At 37.1% G+C, this 18,041-nt stretch overlaps 1 protein-coding gene across 18 annotated transcripts in view; it reads left to right on the forward strand.

Annotated features, from left to right (window-relative positions):
• Window positions 1-18,041, forward strand: part of ncam1b (neural cell adhesion molecule 1b) — a 104,779-nt gene that overhangs the window by 40,420 nt on the left and 46,318 nt on the right. For all 18 annotated transcript variants that reach the window (XM_077208684.1, XM_077208688.1, XM_077208686.1 and 15 more), the window contains exon 2: window positions 17,317-17,391. In XM_077208684.1, the coding sequence (XP_077064799.1) occupies window positions 17,317-17,391 (75 nt within the window). The remainder of the gene's footprint in view (window positions 1-17,316; window positions 17,392-18,041) is intronic.

Raw genomic sequence — 18,041 nt, forward strand, 5'->3', positions numbered from 1 at the left:
ATTTTGACATAATTTTGTGTGTATTTGACTAAATAAAAAAAATAAAATAAACTAAACTAGATAAAATAAAATAAAAAAATATATATATTTTTTATTTTAAATTAGTTTTAAGTCATTTTTGGTTTCGGTTTTCGGCAAAGCGCATCCAGAATTTTCGGTTTCAGCCCACAATTTTCATTTCGGTGCGTCCCTATCCGAAAAGTTTTGTGGTCTGCACCGACTCACGCATATGATCCGCTCTGTGCTATCGTGTTTCTGGTCCGGAGCAGACTGTCCGCTCTGCGACAGTTCACTTGAGACTAACATGAAACCAGACTTCATTCGCTCCAATGAAAATCATATTTACACTCTCTGAATCGTTCCCTACCCCCTAAATAGTGTACTATGTGCTATTCACCACATTAAAAAATTTTAATTGTGTGAACAAGTGACCGATTTTAGCCGCAGCTTCAGTGTCTATTTATAATCTATGGGGTGGGACACAGATTCTAGAGACCATTTAATTGGACAGAAAATCTGATGAGATGCTGAAGTACGAGTGATGTCCTCAAAACCGCTGATCCATATTGGCAGAAGTGAGAAACTATAACATTTGAATGATTATATATATTCTAAATGTGAATTTTGTAATTTGTTTAAGCACACTATCTTATAGATAACCTTAAGGCTAACATATTCAAACTAAAAGCCAAAAAACGTTGGATTCTTGGATTCTTTCCTTGAAAAATTAAAAATCGTCATGCCTTAAAATAGATTTAATGTAACTCTACACCCTTGCCTTATTTAGTATATGCGGTTCTATGAATATGTAAATTAGTCCCGCCTCCACTCACTTACACCAGCTCAGAGATTCACTCGTTGATGAGCACATTGACGTGATTGGTTACAAGGTAGTTTGTGACGTGAGAATCGCCAGCAAATTCAAACCTTTGGTTCACTACAGTTTTAAGGAGAAAATACTCAGCAATGGTGTTTACACATGAATTTGCACATGGTTTGTCTTAAAGCATTTTAAAAACACCACATAGACACCCAAACAACATTAAAAGACATTGATTTTCACAACAGGGAGACTTTAAATTTTGTTTTCATGGGGACTTTAGAAGACACTTCATAAGTGATTGATTTGAAACACTTTACATTCTATAAGCAGAAACTCTGTGCTGGTGTGAAGTGCACAAGATACTCAATTGATTCACACACACACACACACACACACACACACACACACACACACACACACACACACACACACACGAGGTAAACTAATCCATTTTAGCTAGATAGAACTATTTTATGTGTAGTTTTTAGTATTGTGACATTTTCCGCCTTGGATGATAATTTTTTTTTTCACTGAGCTTGCTGCAGTGCACTCTGGGAATGCATCTTGCATCTTATCTATTTGGAACAGCCTTCACTTTGGATATGATGTCTTAAATTGCTGTATTGGCAGCTCACTACGGAAAGGGATCTACATTTTACATATTGGAGTAGGCACGGGTCGTGCATCTGAGTTTTTAAGCAGCTCAAAACAACAACAACAACAAAAAAACATGAAATGATTTATGCAAAGCACAGTGTTTCGAGTGCCAACTATGTTTTGATCTCAACAAAACATGCAAAAAACAGACTCCAGTGTCCAGGAAAGCAATGTGTTCAAGAAGGTAAAGGTATTATTTTTGATTTGCTGAAATGCTGCAAACAACATCATAATGTATATCAACTAGAAATTGCAACAGGTAAATAGTTATATGATCAACTGAGGATTATGGGAAAGCACAAGGTTCTGTCCACTCCGCGTTCTGGGGGTCCGGTCATGATTTACAGGCATGAATGCTTGATATCCTAATAGCCTCTTGCGCCAGAGGCCTTATCAAATTATTGAGCCTAAGTCTAGTCTTTCAATGACTAATGTTTTCCTCTTGTTACCAGAATGCAACATGAGAGCCTTGAATTTAGCACAAACAGTCCTGCCTTCACAGGCAGCAGCTGCGATTGAAGAGGCTGGAGGAGGGGCCTGATGCTGTTATTCAGCCTTTTTAAGTGCCTCCGAATATCTGCCTTCCCTATACTCTCTTTAGTCTGCCACTTAAATAAAGTCTCATTATGGGCAGGGAGAGGGAATTATCCTCTGGCCTCCGCTGCATTGGAGAGCTTCTGTAAAGTTATGCGCAGATGTTGATGGGCACTCAGCGCAAATTGCCTGAATATGGTCAGATCTCATCTGCCTCAAGTAACTCTCAGATCTGCGCTGCCTCTGCGCTCTGACTCACTGATCATTTTCAACAGGCTAGGGAAAGCAAGTTTTGCACGCGTTTGAAGTGCGGTGTTGTGTTTAGACACATTAAGCCTTTGATAATGGCTGTGATTTATGTTTTATAATTGCTAAGATACATTAATTAGAGATGCTCGCTAAGGCAATCAGTACTCAGTACGTTTACATGCACAGTTATATTAAGGTTTTTGCAAAGTACAGTATCACTTTAATTGAATATTTGAAGGATTAAATACATGTTGCAAGTCTGTTAGACCAAAAAAAAAAAAAAAACAGCAGGTATGATTTCAGGCAGACTAGTTTTTTGTTTTTTCGACTAACTACAGTAGACTACGTTTTTTTTGTCTGACTAAAATCAGGCTTTTAAAAATTATGATGAAACAGTAGTGACAGCTCTTTTTTTCCACATTGTGACGAACACTTACTTTTAAAGTGCTCCTATATTCCCTTTCATGCAGTGTGTAATATAGCTGTTTGTGAACGTAAACATTCTACAATGTTGTAAAAGTCAAAAGTGCACAATAAATAAAGTGATTGTCTCCCAAAAGAAAGAATAGACTGAACCGTCTAAATGAGTCATCTGTTTGAATTCGAATCCCACTGCGTTACGGTTCTAGAAAATACATTTGCATAATGTCATTCACATGTTGTATGTTGTCCGCCCACGAATAACTTGACCCGCCCTAAAACACATTATATATAAATATATAAATGATGACGAGACGACACCAACGTCATTAAACGGTAACTGTGACTATTTCATTAACATAAAAATGCGAGACTTAACTAAATAATTTTCCACAACACTACATTTTATAGTGAGACTGTAATGAACCAATCACTCAGGAAAGGCCTTTAAGTATTTTATTCTTGCAAGAATGGTCATTAACATATAAAATAATTAGGGGGAGAGACAAAATATTTCACACTGTTTTTAACAAACCTCTACGAGCTTTCGATTGATGGTTGCCAGATGTAAAAATTTTAAACAAGACATTTGCATAATGCCCACAAAAAACTGACATCTAGGTGTTGATTTAAACAATATATTACAATATATGACTGGAGAATGGTAGAAAGGATAGACTTACATTTGAAGCAGAGACCAGAATATCATAGAGACTTGGGTGAAGGGTTTTGTGACTTGGACCAGTGAACAGCCACCATAGCAACCATATAACAACGGGTGAAGTAAAATCATGTTTTTTCAGCTAGTATGCAGTGTGTTTTGCCACTTAAACAAATTATGTGAATTATATTATGTTTAAGTATATTAAAGTTTAATGGAAAAGACGAACTGTTTCTCATTAAAAAGCATTAAAAGGGTGATTATTTCAAAATGTCAGCATTTTTGTCTGCTTTTTGCATTGTAAACAGTAGCCTACACGCTGTACTTCAGAGGCACTTTTATTATATAATGTCAAGATGTGGGTAGGGTTATTTTTAGCATAAAGCAAAAAAAAATAATACTCTCACTGGATTTCCACTAGGCATTACTTTAATAAAAATTTTTGTTGTTTTATTGTTTATGGCCATTTTAAATAGTTATTAATTATAAATTAAATCCTCTTAAAGTATCCAAAATAATGCACAATTTTGGTCATAAGGACCGCTGGCGTTTGGCTAAGTGTATGTTGTCCTCCTCAGCCCCTGCTCTGGGTCTGCCCATGGTGGACTTTTCCAGTGGTGGTCTATTGCATACTATTCACATGGATTTTACGAGCAGAGAGGGATGGGGTTTGGGAGGGGAGGGGAGGGGGGGGGGGGTGGTTTCCATAGCAACGGGTAGCAGGGACGATCACTGTGGTTGTGGCATGATCAGCAAGCAAATGCAAGCCTGACTTACCAAACCTTCGCAGCCTGAAGGTTTACCCCAGAATTGTCCCCCATATGCAAGCGACTGACAGTATTATGTAACGTCACTGGATTTATCGCATGCTGTTTCACATAGCCGGTGTGTGAGGCTTGTGTATCATTTTTATCTCATTAAAAAAAAAAAGTCAGAGCTTGAAATACCCGTAGCTCAGCACATTGCCGATGGCGCCCTCGTTTGGGAAAGGGTTTCTCCCACCCCAGGGCTGTGGATAAGTAGCTCAGCATATTCCCCACACAGTGGCATCTCTCTGGGTGCAGTGCCGACTGTAAATACACAGCGGTAATCTGCTTAAGCTGGCCCATGAGCCAGTGCAGTGTGACAGGTGTCTTACACATACAGTAGCTCCTGCAAAAATAGCAGCAACAGCAGCTCGACAATTCAAACTGTGATAGCAGTAGAAACTGTAAAGCTTGTTGTACAGTATTAACTTGTCTCGTCAGCACTTTAAACCGAGCAATGGTGTGACTGAAATCAGCTTAATTATGTGGAATGAAAACACTGTGCTTACTTGATGTTTTACCCAGCTAGAGTGGCAAAATGACAGAGCACCTAGATAAGTGAGGTAACTTGAGGAATTTGTGCAAAATGATACACGTTGATGATAATCCTTCTGAAAACAAATTAAATTGCAATTTTCACAACATCTCATAGGCTATATAGGTAATATGAAATTACATTAAAACTTTAAAATTACATTACGAATGTCATGTATTTTCAGGCAAAAAAATTTTTTCCATGAGAAGAAAGGGAAGGAAAGTATTTTATCCATCAGGAATTGATTGAATCATGAACGAATCATGTTGTCAAAATCCGTTGGTTTAATGTAAGTGGCCTTTTAGGCCCAAGGATTTTAATAATTTAATTAGACTTTTTTTTTTTTGAAACAATATGCACCACTGCAAATATTAATTAGCATTCATTTACATTAATATTTTTATATGTTCCTTGAGGTTCACTTAAAATGTTAATAAAGCTTTTTGCACAAAACAAAAACAAATGTATACGTGGAAAAACAATTATTTTCAACCTTCATTCTGACCATAATTTGAAATTAACTGTTTTAAGGGGTGGCTCCTTTAAGGCTTTACTGTGTAAAAAAATAAAATAAAAAAAACTTTCCTTAAATGTCCAAGTTGATTGTACTTCAAATTGAAAGTAATTTCAACTTGAATTCTAAACTCAAATTTGTTGAATCTTGTATAACTTAAAAGCTGCTTAACTTATTTGATGAGTTAAAGCAATGTAAAAACATTAAAAAACATGTAAAAAAACAAAAAAAGTGACATGTTTTTAGCGTGAATGCTGTGAAAAACACTCAAAACGCATCTTAAACGGGAACGAGCTTTGAGATTGACTGTTCAAATAGATTTGATAAGAAACCTGAGATACATTTTTACAGACATCAGAAAGCTACAGAAAAGAGAAGCAAATGGTTTGCTGCAATTCATAGGAACAAATAGACTCCAGGCAGCAAAACATGGATTTGCAGTTATCATTTTGTCATTTTGATCTTTGGCAAGTTGTAAGGAACACTATATTGAGTCCAAACTTTAGTTTAAAATGATATTGTTTGTTTTACTCGTGTTTTCGCAGTTTCCCCTATTAAACCCAGTTTCGCAGCGGGCTCTTTTGCCACTCAGTCCTGCTGAGGGGGCGTGTTCTGGCGGGAAAGTTACGTCAATTTATAACCTCTACTGATAATTTTTTTTTTTACAGCGATGTCAGTAAACAGCCACTGTTTATGATTGGCTAACATTTTTGCAAAGGAAACAGTATCAACGCCCACTCACTATTGCACATGAGTGTTTTGAAAACATTATCCATTAAAAACCATAATTTACAGACAAAGCATTATGAAATAATTTACTAACGGTTTCTGATACAGCTGCTGTCAGATCCAATACAGCTGACTGCTTCATCTGTCAACTAAAGTTTCTTTTTGAGCTCTCCATTACACTGTGCCTGTATGCAAAATTATATGCGGTGTGGTCAAATTCTCTGAACAAACATGTAATCCTCTGATGTGATCCAGGACGCCATTAAAAATAAATGATGCTGGTATCCTTCTAAAGTCTGCACAGAGATGCAAACGAGCTGTCAAAGCGAACATTCCTTCACAATTCTATTTACTTTTCCATTTGTCCTCCTGTCAACAGACTCAAGCACGTGGAAAAAAGTGAATGCGCATCTGTATACTGTATCCAGTGTAGACAGCATTAGTGATTGTAATGGGTTCTATTTGCTTTTGACACGTCACAACGCAACGCTCACATCAAGGGTGCTTCTCAATTCTTATTTTTGCATCCTCGTTTCCTTTCCTCGTTTCCTTTCCTCGCGTCTCAGCTCCACCCCCTGTAGGATGCGAGGGAAGGCTGCAAGGAAAGAAAATGAGGACGGAGGAATCGAATGAAAGCTTTTTTATACATTGGAATACTTGATCACTCGAGCGTCACTTCACAGCGTCATCAGCTGCGCTCCAAGGATCTGCCCTTGTGTTGTTGAAGTTTGTTTATTTAAGAAATTCATAATAAATAATAATAAAGCAAGATACCCTGTTGAACTATGTGAGATGTGTGGTTTATATAAACTGCATGGGTAAAGTATAAATTAAAATGATTGTGACCGATGTGAAGGGGGAGGAGAATTTATACGTGCATCACGTTTAGTCAATAAAGCTTCTGCAAAAGATACACCTGTGTATCCCGCTCATAACTCCTCAGGAAGCCTCCTAAATCCTCGCCTCCTCGCGGAGCAATTCGAGAATGAAGATGTCCTTCAAGATGGCTGAGCTCGATCGGTTTCCGGGTCATAGGATGGAGGACGGAGGAGCGAGGAGACGAGGAGGGATATTGAGAAGCACCCCCAGTCTAAACAATGTCAATGTCACTTTTATTTGATAGCACTATTAAAACAACACATGTTGACCAATGTGCTTGACATCATCTCAGTAAAATAGACAAAATAGTGCAATGATAATAGAATAAACCGAAAATTATCATCAAAAGGATGAATAGGTCATGGCAAACAAATGTGTCTTAAGTTGTACTTTAAACGTCCCATATTTTCAAAACTGAATATGGGACCTTTAAAAACATATACAGAGTTAGCGTCCCAAAGATGTAAGGGTAAGCTATTCTAGATTATTGGCGCTACTACGCAAATAAACGATCCCCTTTCTGGCTTAACTTGAATTTTCTTTGGAATTTTCAGCAAATTTTGAGTTGATGATCTCAAAGTTCTTCCTGTCCTATTCCCCATTAGCAGATCTGATAAATAAGTCGGTGCAAGGCCACGAAAAGATTTATACACCAATAAAAGAAGTTTAAAATCTATCCTATATTGTTCAGGCAGCCAATGTAGAGAGACCAAGGACGGAGTGATGTGTTCACGTTTTTTAATATTCGTTAATAATCTCGCTGCAGCATTTTGAACCTTTTGCAGCCGTAGAATAGATGCTTGACTAATACGCTTTTATAAAGAATTACAATAATCAAGTCTGGATGATATAAGAGCATGCATTCCGATTTCAATAAGCAAATGTCTGCCGTTAAGCGACTGAACGCCAGTAGGCGGGGCCTATGTTGCTATGCTGTATAACTATTCATCATATGCAAATGTATTTACCCATGTGGCATCACAAACAAGCTGTTTTTGGAGCTTTATTGAATAAAAAAATGTTCACACACTATCAACAAGTTTTTATACATGAAAATAAATACATGTCTTTATATTTTCAAAAGGCAGACCCTTGTAGGGGATCATCATATTTAGAGGTCCTTGGCACTGAAAGGTCTGAAAAGCCCTGGAATGAACAATTGACCAGTCGTTTATTGAGCCAAGCTTATTGGTTTCTTTCTCCAACAGCCCTGTTACTTTCACAGAGTTGGCCTCATTCAGAACAAATGTACCATTCTGTAACCTTTTCAGATGACTTTAGTTGTTTGTGGCTTTTGTAGAAATAAGTCTGCCCAGGTGAATGGAACAGCGGGGTGTAAACAACAGTGTGGTACCCATGGGGCTCTGAATCTGGATGCGTCTTAAAATGCCACTATGTAAAACAACGGCCCTACAGCTTTGAAAATAATACAATACTATGTAGGATTCGACGCAGCGCTGTGCACAGAAATGTCATCGTCTCTGCGTTCTCATTACATATGTTATATAGCCCGCAGCTCTGCTCCGGTGCATCGCCGGACGCCCCTGCCACTCCGCTCATTAACATACTCTGCACACACACGGGATGTCATGTTGCCAAGCAACAGCGCCACATCACATAGAGAATGTTGGAAGCTGTTTTTTTAAAGAAATGCACTCGTGGAAAAAGGTACGAGACCTGAGGAGCATCCAGTTCAGAGCAAACATGTCTTATTGGTTCGGTAACGGTTTATATTATCCTTGTTTACTTGCATACAAATGCACCTTAAAAGCTGAAACAGAGTGTAGAAGTGTGAATAAAAGCAGATGAATTTGCTGCATCAAATAAATTCCCTCATAATTGAGTCCCCTCTCTCCCCATTATCACTTTTATCATGGCCCTTTTGTGCAGCCTGAGATTAAAAGGTTTCTGAATGCATTTTAGAGCTCTTCCTGCCTGTTTTTTTTTTTTTTTTTTGGAGCATTTATCATTGAAGCATGGAAAAACAGAAGCCACTCGTGGTGAATCCTTAACTGAGGTTAAATCAGAACTGAGATCTCGGACAACTTGTTAAAATGATTAATACATTTGCATTTAAACAATGTACATTTGTGTTCAGCAGAGATCAGTTGTGCGCTCAGACACAGTACCGAAGCTTCAGAATTAGACAATTAATCAAGCTACAAAAGAGTTTTTTTTAAAACATGTCATTTTCAATTAATGTCTGAGACATAGATTGTAAATCTTCCCCCCACTTTGTCTTGACTAAAAATAAACCTCAAGTGAAGTCATTGATTGTATCCTAATCAGGCGTGTTTGCAATACCAAGACTGAAACTGCTGCAAAACGTGATGCAATTTTAGCCAGTCAGAAGATATTTTGTATAAACTGGATTTGAATTTGGATTTTGCACTCTGCTAGTTATAACCTTGATAATATCCAAGTTACTGTTCCAAATAGCTAATGTTTAAAGGTATAGCGGAGGATCTTTCAGAATTTTAGAGAAGACCCGCCCTCTCCAATTTTTTTAAAAATGCACATGCGCAACACTCTATTTGCTCCCGAGAGGGAACGCCTATTAATTTAAACGTGTTGAGTGACCGAGGACTCAAGACATGAAATGCAATGGAGAAGTAGCTTGTTGCATTTGTGTAATAAATACTATGGTGAACACATTGTAATTATCAAAAATTAACACACAAGGTTTTAGAATATTTCAGCGTGATACCATTTACCATTTGGTCATAAGGCTACTTTAGACACATTGAGATGTTTACCATGTCTACGCGGTGCATGACTTGTGCCAGGGCTAGCATCGCTAATCATAGCTTACATTAACTTTTACTAGCAGTGATTTTAAATGGATTTCTCCAAATAGCATGACAAACTTTACCTGTCTAGTAGAATCTTCGCGACTGCGGCATCAGTGGGAAGCCCAACCTGTGCTTTTAGCGCACGCCAGCGTGTGAAACATTCACCCAAAATCACTCTGGTCTTGTTTCTATATTCTGCGGCCTTTCTCTTCTTATCATACACTTCGTATACCTTTTTTCTCTTTCGACCCTCAGCCATTTTCAAAGGAATGGCTGAAACCGTAACTCATCACACATAATACACCTGAAAGTGCGCATGCACAGAAAGCTATTACATAGGGACGAGCATGTACGACGGCCTTACGTAAACATATCACCAGAATGATTGACACTTAGGTGGACCAATAGTATAGGCTACCCACCCGGAAAAAGAAAATCCTCCGCTATACCTTTAACTTCTCCCCAAAACATTATTTTATATAAAATATATATTTTATGAAACAAGTTGAACTCTAAAACGGCTAGAAAATCAAAGCCATAAATCTAAATAAGTAGTGTTCCAAATTTGAGGTTGATGCCTCAAAAAATGAGCTTTCGGTAAGATTTTGTTTGGACAGCAGTAACAGATTTTCCCCATTGGGTGCCAGCAAAACTCCACTGGTGCACACAGTAATTGGATTTTAGATTTGCAGTTGAATTTTTCTCTCTCAATATTACAAACACACACACATACATACACACACACACACACACAATTTTTTTTATAACACGCATACTAACCACACTCTGACGTCCATACCAACACACCCACACAAAAATCGTTGCATAATTTATCCAATTGGCTCTATAATATGCCGAAGCAGAAAACAGGAATAAAGCGAGTATTTGCTTTATAGGCCAAACCTGGAAAAATGGGACCATCTGGTAAAAAATAGAAAAAAAATTACATTTTGAAGCCTTGCCAACAGAATGAAAGCCTCTTAACAAAGATTGCATCATTTTATAGTTAAATGGCCCTGGGATTAAAAATTGCAGTTTTAATGGGTTTCAATGGACCATTTTTCTCCAAAAGGCGCTGAGAGGGAGTATTTTGTGTACCTAGTGGAAAATAGATTTTTTTTAAAGGAAATGGTGGTGAAATAGTAAAATTCCAATAAAAATACACACCTGTGCCAAATGTTATGCAGTTAGCATTAACACAGGCAAAGTGATAAAAAAAAAAAAACTAAAAAAGCCAAACATGTCCATAAGGATGCAGCGTGTACACTGTCGGGTCTTGCAATCACCAAGGCTGCATTTAAAAAATAAATACAGTAAAAACTGTAATATTGTGAAGTATTACAATTCAAAATAACTGTTTTCTATTGTTTCTATTGTATAGCCGTTTTAGAGTTCAACTTGTTTCATAAAATAAATATATTTTATATAAAATAATGTTTATAAATAATTTTCATAAACTTAAACCCATATAACTTTTTTTTGGATTTACTTAATTTCTTTTTACTTCAGCAATAATATGCCAAGGGTCTTCTTTAAAATGATACCAAACTTAAGTCTGTGCTCCCAAGATTAAACTTTTTATGACAGTTTTTTGACGTGGACATTTTTGTCCTCTATGTAGCTATGTGTAACTTTTTTTAATTGATGCACAAGGGTTGATAAATAAATGTATTGTATGTCAAAGCTGAAATTACTATTGTATGTCTTCAGTGTCACATGATCCTTCAGAAATCAGTCTAATATGCCGATTTAGTGTTCAAAAAATATTATCAATGTTGAAAACGGTTAATATTTTTGTGGAAACTTTTTTTTTCATGTTCTTTGAATAGAAAGTTTAAAAGAACAGCATTTATTTGAAATGGAAATCTTTTGCAACTTTATATAAGAAAAATTTAACATACAGTACACAAGAGATAATTTGTTGTTATAGTCGCCAGCAGCTCCACACTGTAAAAGAATATTTTCATGATTTGTTATCACAATTTTTTTTTCTTTTGTCAAATCAACTTAGATAATTAATGTAGTTCAGATAACATTATATTTTGAGTTTCTGTTGATTAAATCAATCTCCTTCATTGCATTAACTAAAATTTTTAATTTCAAAGAACTCAATAATTTAAGGCAACCAGGTAACTTACTTTAAGTTAAACCAATAAAATATTTTTCTGCAATAGTACAGTGCAGGAAAACCTGTCTAATATTAACGCGGGTCCTAAAGCTCTTGCCTGATCATAACCTTTATTTTTCCCAATGATGTTCTTCAGACCTTTTATCTTTTGTAATGTCTCTCAGAACATCTCTCTTTCTGCAGTCTTTGCTTACTCTCTCTCTCCTCCTTCGTCAGTAGTGTATACTTCCCCCCTCAGGGGCGGTTTCTTAATTAGGGTGATTGGGCGACGGGCCAAATTGCAAAAGGGACTTTTTCAATAAAATTCGCGTTCAACCTCAGAGTTACGCTATAGCCGTTGTTCTGCCTCTGGGTATAGTCCAATCAGCGTCAAGTCACGCTCTGTGGAGTACCGCTTTTTTTTGGGCGATTTCACTTTGGCCGAGAATCGCCCAGAGTGTTCCCATAGACTTCCAAACAAATATATTTTATATTTTTTATTTCTTTATTTTTTTTTAACTGCAGGCACTGCAATGCATTCTCTGGGTTTCCAGAGGGCCCGCACTAACGTGCTTTAGTCCTCATACGTAACCTTAACTTGTGGAGCGATTGGTGGAACAAATATACCTCTATTAATAATCTTTAAGCTGAAGTGATATCCAATAATTTCCTCAGTGCATAACTTGCATTTCAAAGACATATTCTCCATCTGTAAATGTTAGAAAGTCAAGCAAATATTTCCGTTTTGCTGTCAGGAGTGGACGAGCGTTCTGCAGGCTAAACTTCCGTGAACGAGCGCCGCTGCGCCGAACAGACGGAGCACAATAGAATTGGAGTAGGAGCACTAATTCTGACAAAAATATACAATAACACTAAATTTATAAATATATTTTGCTAAATATTTGTTGTTGAATATTTGTTGGTGAACATAATAGAATTTCAAACCTACAAGTGTATTTTTTATGATATCAGTTTTGTTTTTATTTATTTTCATTTTAAGTTTAGTGAATTGTTTTTAGATTGTAATGTTGCAATGTTAGAATATGATATGATTTGACCCCACTGCATTCACTGTTTTTTTATAGCCTTGGACAGTATTGATCAGGATATAAAATAAATTAAATACAGATTTTTATTTTATTTTATTCAAATAGAAACATTGCAAATTGCCCAAAAAATCTGAATTTTTGGGCTAAATGGCGATTGCCCAACCCTACCTTATGGCATGCTTTAAATGCTCTATTTTCCATTTTTAGCTAAGCAGTAATGATTCATTATTATCACTGTTAAATGGTTATTTAACAAGTAGTCTACATTCCGTTCTGCGTTAAAAAAAATCAGTTTGTTTGCGCCAGCCGCCACTGCTCTCCCTTCTGCTGATAGTCTACAAGTTTGTTGTGGTGCTCGGTCTGATTCACTTTCAGTAGCTTTTCTCAGAAAACGGTTCCTACACCTTTAATTCCAGTAAAAGCTTTCAGTGTGAATGTAGCATCTCTGCATAATGGTTCAGAGTCAGAATTTCATTTAGTCTCTTGTGCTTCTGATTGCAGTGCTAATAAACGGTTGGTTTCAGATGTGGTCACTTTTTCTCATGGTGTTTTTCCCTTTTGTGATGAATAAACTCTTCCTTGAGGGATGGTAACCTATGATACCACTGTCAGGCTGCAGGCAGTTGGTTACATATGCAGTTCAGTTGTTTTGTAGAAAATGGAACAAACTCAGGTATTCCCAGTCTCCAGCAGTGATGCGGAGGAAGAAATGCCTGTGAATCTCTTTATCTCTTACTTTAAGATTCAGTCTGACAGTTCTGCAGGGCCATTTGATTTCCCAGAGGAATATATGAAAGATGATTTCAAATAATATGGGAAGCCAAATGCTAAAATTTAAGATGATTCATTCAAATATTTGCATAGAAAACATGGCATACAAAAAATAATCCTGTCAACAAAGTTCAAAAATGTTTTGCATTTGTGTCATTTTGGATGTGATAAACAGATGAGGTGAGATGATGCGTGTCTGGGAGGGTGGGACTGTGAGGACAGAGACACATCCAGCTGCAGTCACGAATACACACACACACACACACACACACACACACACACACACACACACACACACACACACACACACACACACAAACTCACTGGAAAATACTAGTGCATGAAACACTATTCACACATCCATTGATTTCTCAGATGAAGACTGTCATTTACTCGCACTCTTGTCATTTCAACCTGTGTGTTTCTTCCACCTGTGTGACACGAAAATATATATTTTTTCTAGAGTGTACTGGTTACTTTTTTTTCAAAGAATGGACACTGGAACTCTCGAGCTTCAAAAATGGTGCAAAATCACCATACAAGTGTCATGAAACTACCATAAACCTGCTCACTGTGTTCATCACACTAATCTATTGAAATTCAATGAAGTTGAGCTGTTGATCACTGTAACCGGTTTGAATCGATAAACTGAACTCAAGAATCGAATCAGACTGATTCATGGGCAAATCATTTAGACTGATTTTGTGAACTGCTTAAGTCAATTTGTTAAAGATCTGAGGAAAATTAAATGTCAATATATTCAGCAAATTTCAGTCTGTTTCTCCCAGGCGACTTTAGTTCACACATCATACGGGCTACTTTTATGGTGCTTGACCACCACAGGCTTCATTCACTTTTATTATATTGATTTTTTTGTCATATATTCATTTTTGTATTCCACGAAAGAAAAAAAAAGTCATATGGAATGATGTGAGGGCAGAAGACAGAATTTTTCTGAATTTTGAGGGAACTAATCCTTTAAACATAAAACAGAAAGTCCAGAAGTGAGCTGGAAGTGTATGTGTGCAAATTTTTTTAACAAATTTTTTGCTGTCACTAAGGGTGTTGTTAAACTTGGTTCAATTGATTTGTAAGCCAATTTCTGCAGAGGTCAGCAGCAATGAAAAATGCATTATAATGCTATAAAAGGCAAATGATATGCTATCAATAGCTGTTCAGTTATGAAATATTCTGTTCCACCAACTCAAGTGGTTCCTTGAAGCCCAGCAGAGTTTGAAAATCGGCATGAAATGAAAATTCACCCTATTTTCTAAATGCATGTTATTGAACTTATTTTGACCAATTCATCTGTGCAGTGTTACATTTTCAGAATAACATGTCATGTTTAATCAAAATGCCATAACTGGACCTTCCTGTAAAAATGACTGACTTCTCTGTGGTGAAGTATGTCCTAGAATATGTTTTCATACTTGATTGTTCAAAAAAACGCAATCAAGTTCAAAAATCACCCCAATCTGGTTCAAACGCGCCGATTTTGATAAAGCCACTCCTTCCGAAACTCAAAATGTGTTGTGATTGGCACCGCTTAGCGAGTGTTTTGTAAATACCCCCCTCCCTCCACCCTTCATTACTGCAAGTTCATGTGTAGTGTAAAAATTACAGATGGCATCCAATTCGAGCCCGATTCAGACCCTGATAATGTTAACAAACGAGAGGATTGTGCAGAACGGATTTCATGCACAGACTTTGAAAGCCTGGATTTCACAGGATGTTTCAGTGGTATATTTTTGGGGGGCAATTTCCTTATACATTATAGATACAATGTCCACCATTTAATTGTGATATTTGTCGCAAAACTAAGGTAATACAAACCGTAATCGATCACAAAAACATGTTTAATTTTCCTAAGGAGGGTGAACTGTCTTACAAAAGCGAGAGCTTACAAAAGAAACAGAAAACAAGCTGTTCTCCATAAAATGTGCAGCGCACACATAAAAGTTGGGGTTATAATGTTCAGGAACAATGTTTAAAATCAATTTTACCACTCTACGTTTGTCAGCCTTAGGAAGGTCAGACAAATGAGTTTGGGAAACGTTGTGAAAAAAAGAACAGGTTTCTTTGACATGGCGACAGCACAGCATTCTCTAATGCAGCTCAGCCAGGTCTCGTCCCCTTTTTACGTGTTCCATGGGCGGGGATTATTTAAATGAGGAACATTGTGACTTCATAAGACATGGAAAAATCGCGTTGTAGTCCAAACTACAACGTTGGTTGTAGTTCTTGGAAATTGGATTCTGTTAAATAAAATATCTCCCTTTGGAGTGGACTTTGAGCTTTGTAACCTTACAGATCTTTTTTTATGCCCCAAAAGCAACATGACACATTAACTAAAGGTGGATAAAATATAATAGGACCCCTTTAACCTCCACCCCTGCAGGCTTGTGTTCATCTGCTTCCACTTTTAACTGGGCAACCCACATTTCTGATCACCAAATAGGCTTTGCTGACACGTGAATGTGGGCGTTAGAAACATATCGATATTTGATTTCATGTTCAATACCACGGGTAAAACTGCCATTCATACCGCCATACAGATAATTAGTTATCTCATAATGTTTTGGGTCTATTTGTTTGAAATAGCTTTCACAGTCAAATCTGTCTAGTAGAACAAAACCGTTAACTGTAGGCAGCATTGCTCTTGTAATTCTTTAAAGCGAATTCAAGCGGGGACTTCAGAGATTAGAGGTCTGTGGCCCTTACACAGAGGACTCCAGTGTCACCATGCATCTCCCAGCATGCCCTGCTAATGAGAGGCTAATTCATTTAAAATCCTGTTCTCAGCAGAACTTCAGCCTTTTTGTGTCATTCCCAAAATTGACTGCTTTGCCAAGTTCACAGATTAAAGTTATTCTTTTATCTAAATAAAGACTATAAATGTGTGAAGACACATGACATAAATGGCCCTTCCACTAAGAACAACAAACATCCAATTGTATTGATTGAATATGCTGATTTAATAGAGGTTTACCCTCGTCCGGCTTTGTCCATTTATTAAATTACCTCGAAGACTAAAGGCCACCATCTTTGAGCGGATCAATTTTGTCTTCACTTGGCTCTCTTTGTCTTTACTCATTTCCCAAACATCCTCCGTGTTCTGACATATTAATGAGAAATGAGTAACAGTCTCACTGAAGTTAACGCCCAAGCTCTGGGTTTTACGTTTTCTCAATTGAAACATATCGATCTGTTTCACTCTTTCCATTCCTAGAGTTTCTGGGGACAAAATAGACAGATGTATTGTTTTTAAAACTAAACAGGCTTTTAGGCGTAGCTAAGAATGGGTTTAAGTGGGGATTGAGAGTTTCTCCTAAATAAATCTCTGCGTAATGGGATGCATTTGTGACTTAGTGCTGAATGCGCTGATGCCACTGTCAGATGCAGCGGCAATAAGGCAATAAATGAACCTGCAAAACTCTAAGGAGGTGAAATGGCCGAGTTGACAATGAGCTTGTTAGCTTCACTGTCTGTTGTCGCCTCTCGTTTAGTCGGATCAAAATGATGTGACGTTGTTTATCTGAAGAGCCTATGTCAGAGGGGGTTTCCATAGTTACTTGTGCGGCTGTAAAAGTGAAGAGATCAGCTGCTTAATGCAAAGTGCTCACAGTGCTCATTATGCGTGTGGAGAAATACAGTTTGAGAAGTTTCTCAGTTGTGAGTTGTATGAATTGTTTTTTTTTTTTCTTTTGGCTAACTTTAGCTCTATTTTTAGCTCTATAAAGCAGGTTTGTTTGATGTGTTCTTTAATCCTAATACTTTTCTCTCTGTTCAGTTTCTCTGCAGGTCGATATTACACCTGCACAGAGCGAGATCAGTGTTGGAGAGTCTCGGTTCTTTTTGTGTGAAGGTAAGTTTTCCTATTGACCAGGAACCTTCTGGCTCTTATTAAAGTGCTTTGAGGAGTTACTGCGATTAATTCAGCACCTACCGATTACCGCACGGCTTTGTTTTATAGATAATTTCAGCCTTAGTTTTACCATATGGTCTTTGTTTTTGTAAACAAGGTGCAAGATTTTGTTCCAATAAGTCCAGTGTGGGCGAGGCGAGTGGCAGGCAACCAGGTTACATCTGGTTCAGATACTGATATTGATAAAATATTTGGCATTCAAACAAACATGTCATTATGTTCTTTGTCTACCAACTGTGATGGGTCTGTTTTTCCATCTGTATTGCATTTTACTGTCAATATTTCTTTCTCTCCTGCTGTCATTTAACCAAAAACATTAACACTGCTCATTTTATGCTTTATGAGCAAATGTGTTTCCTTCAGGAAAGGCAAATTTAGTTTAGAACGGAACGGGTCAAGCTAGGAAAGAGGTTATGGGTTTGTGAAAAATATTAACAGAAAAGAAGGTAATCTTTTCAAAAAAGTGTCATTTGTTGAATTTGACCATGTATGGTTTCATTCTTATGATTTTTAATATTAAGAATTTGAACAAAAATCCATTTTAATATATTTTAAAAGGTAATGTTATCCTGTGGTGGTAAAGCTGAATT

This window comes from Siphateles boraxobius, unplaced genomic scaffold (genome assembly GCF_051911475.1).
Source record: "Siphateles boraxobius isolate OS27281-9 unplaced genomic scaffold, OSU_SipBor_1 6, whole genome shotgun sequence".
Classification (NCBI taxonomy): domain Eukaryota; kingdom Metazoa; phylum Chordata; class Actinopteri; order Cypriniformes; family Leuciscidae; genus Siphateles; species Siphateles boraxobius.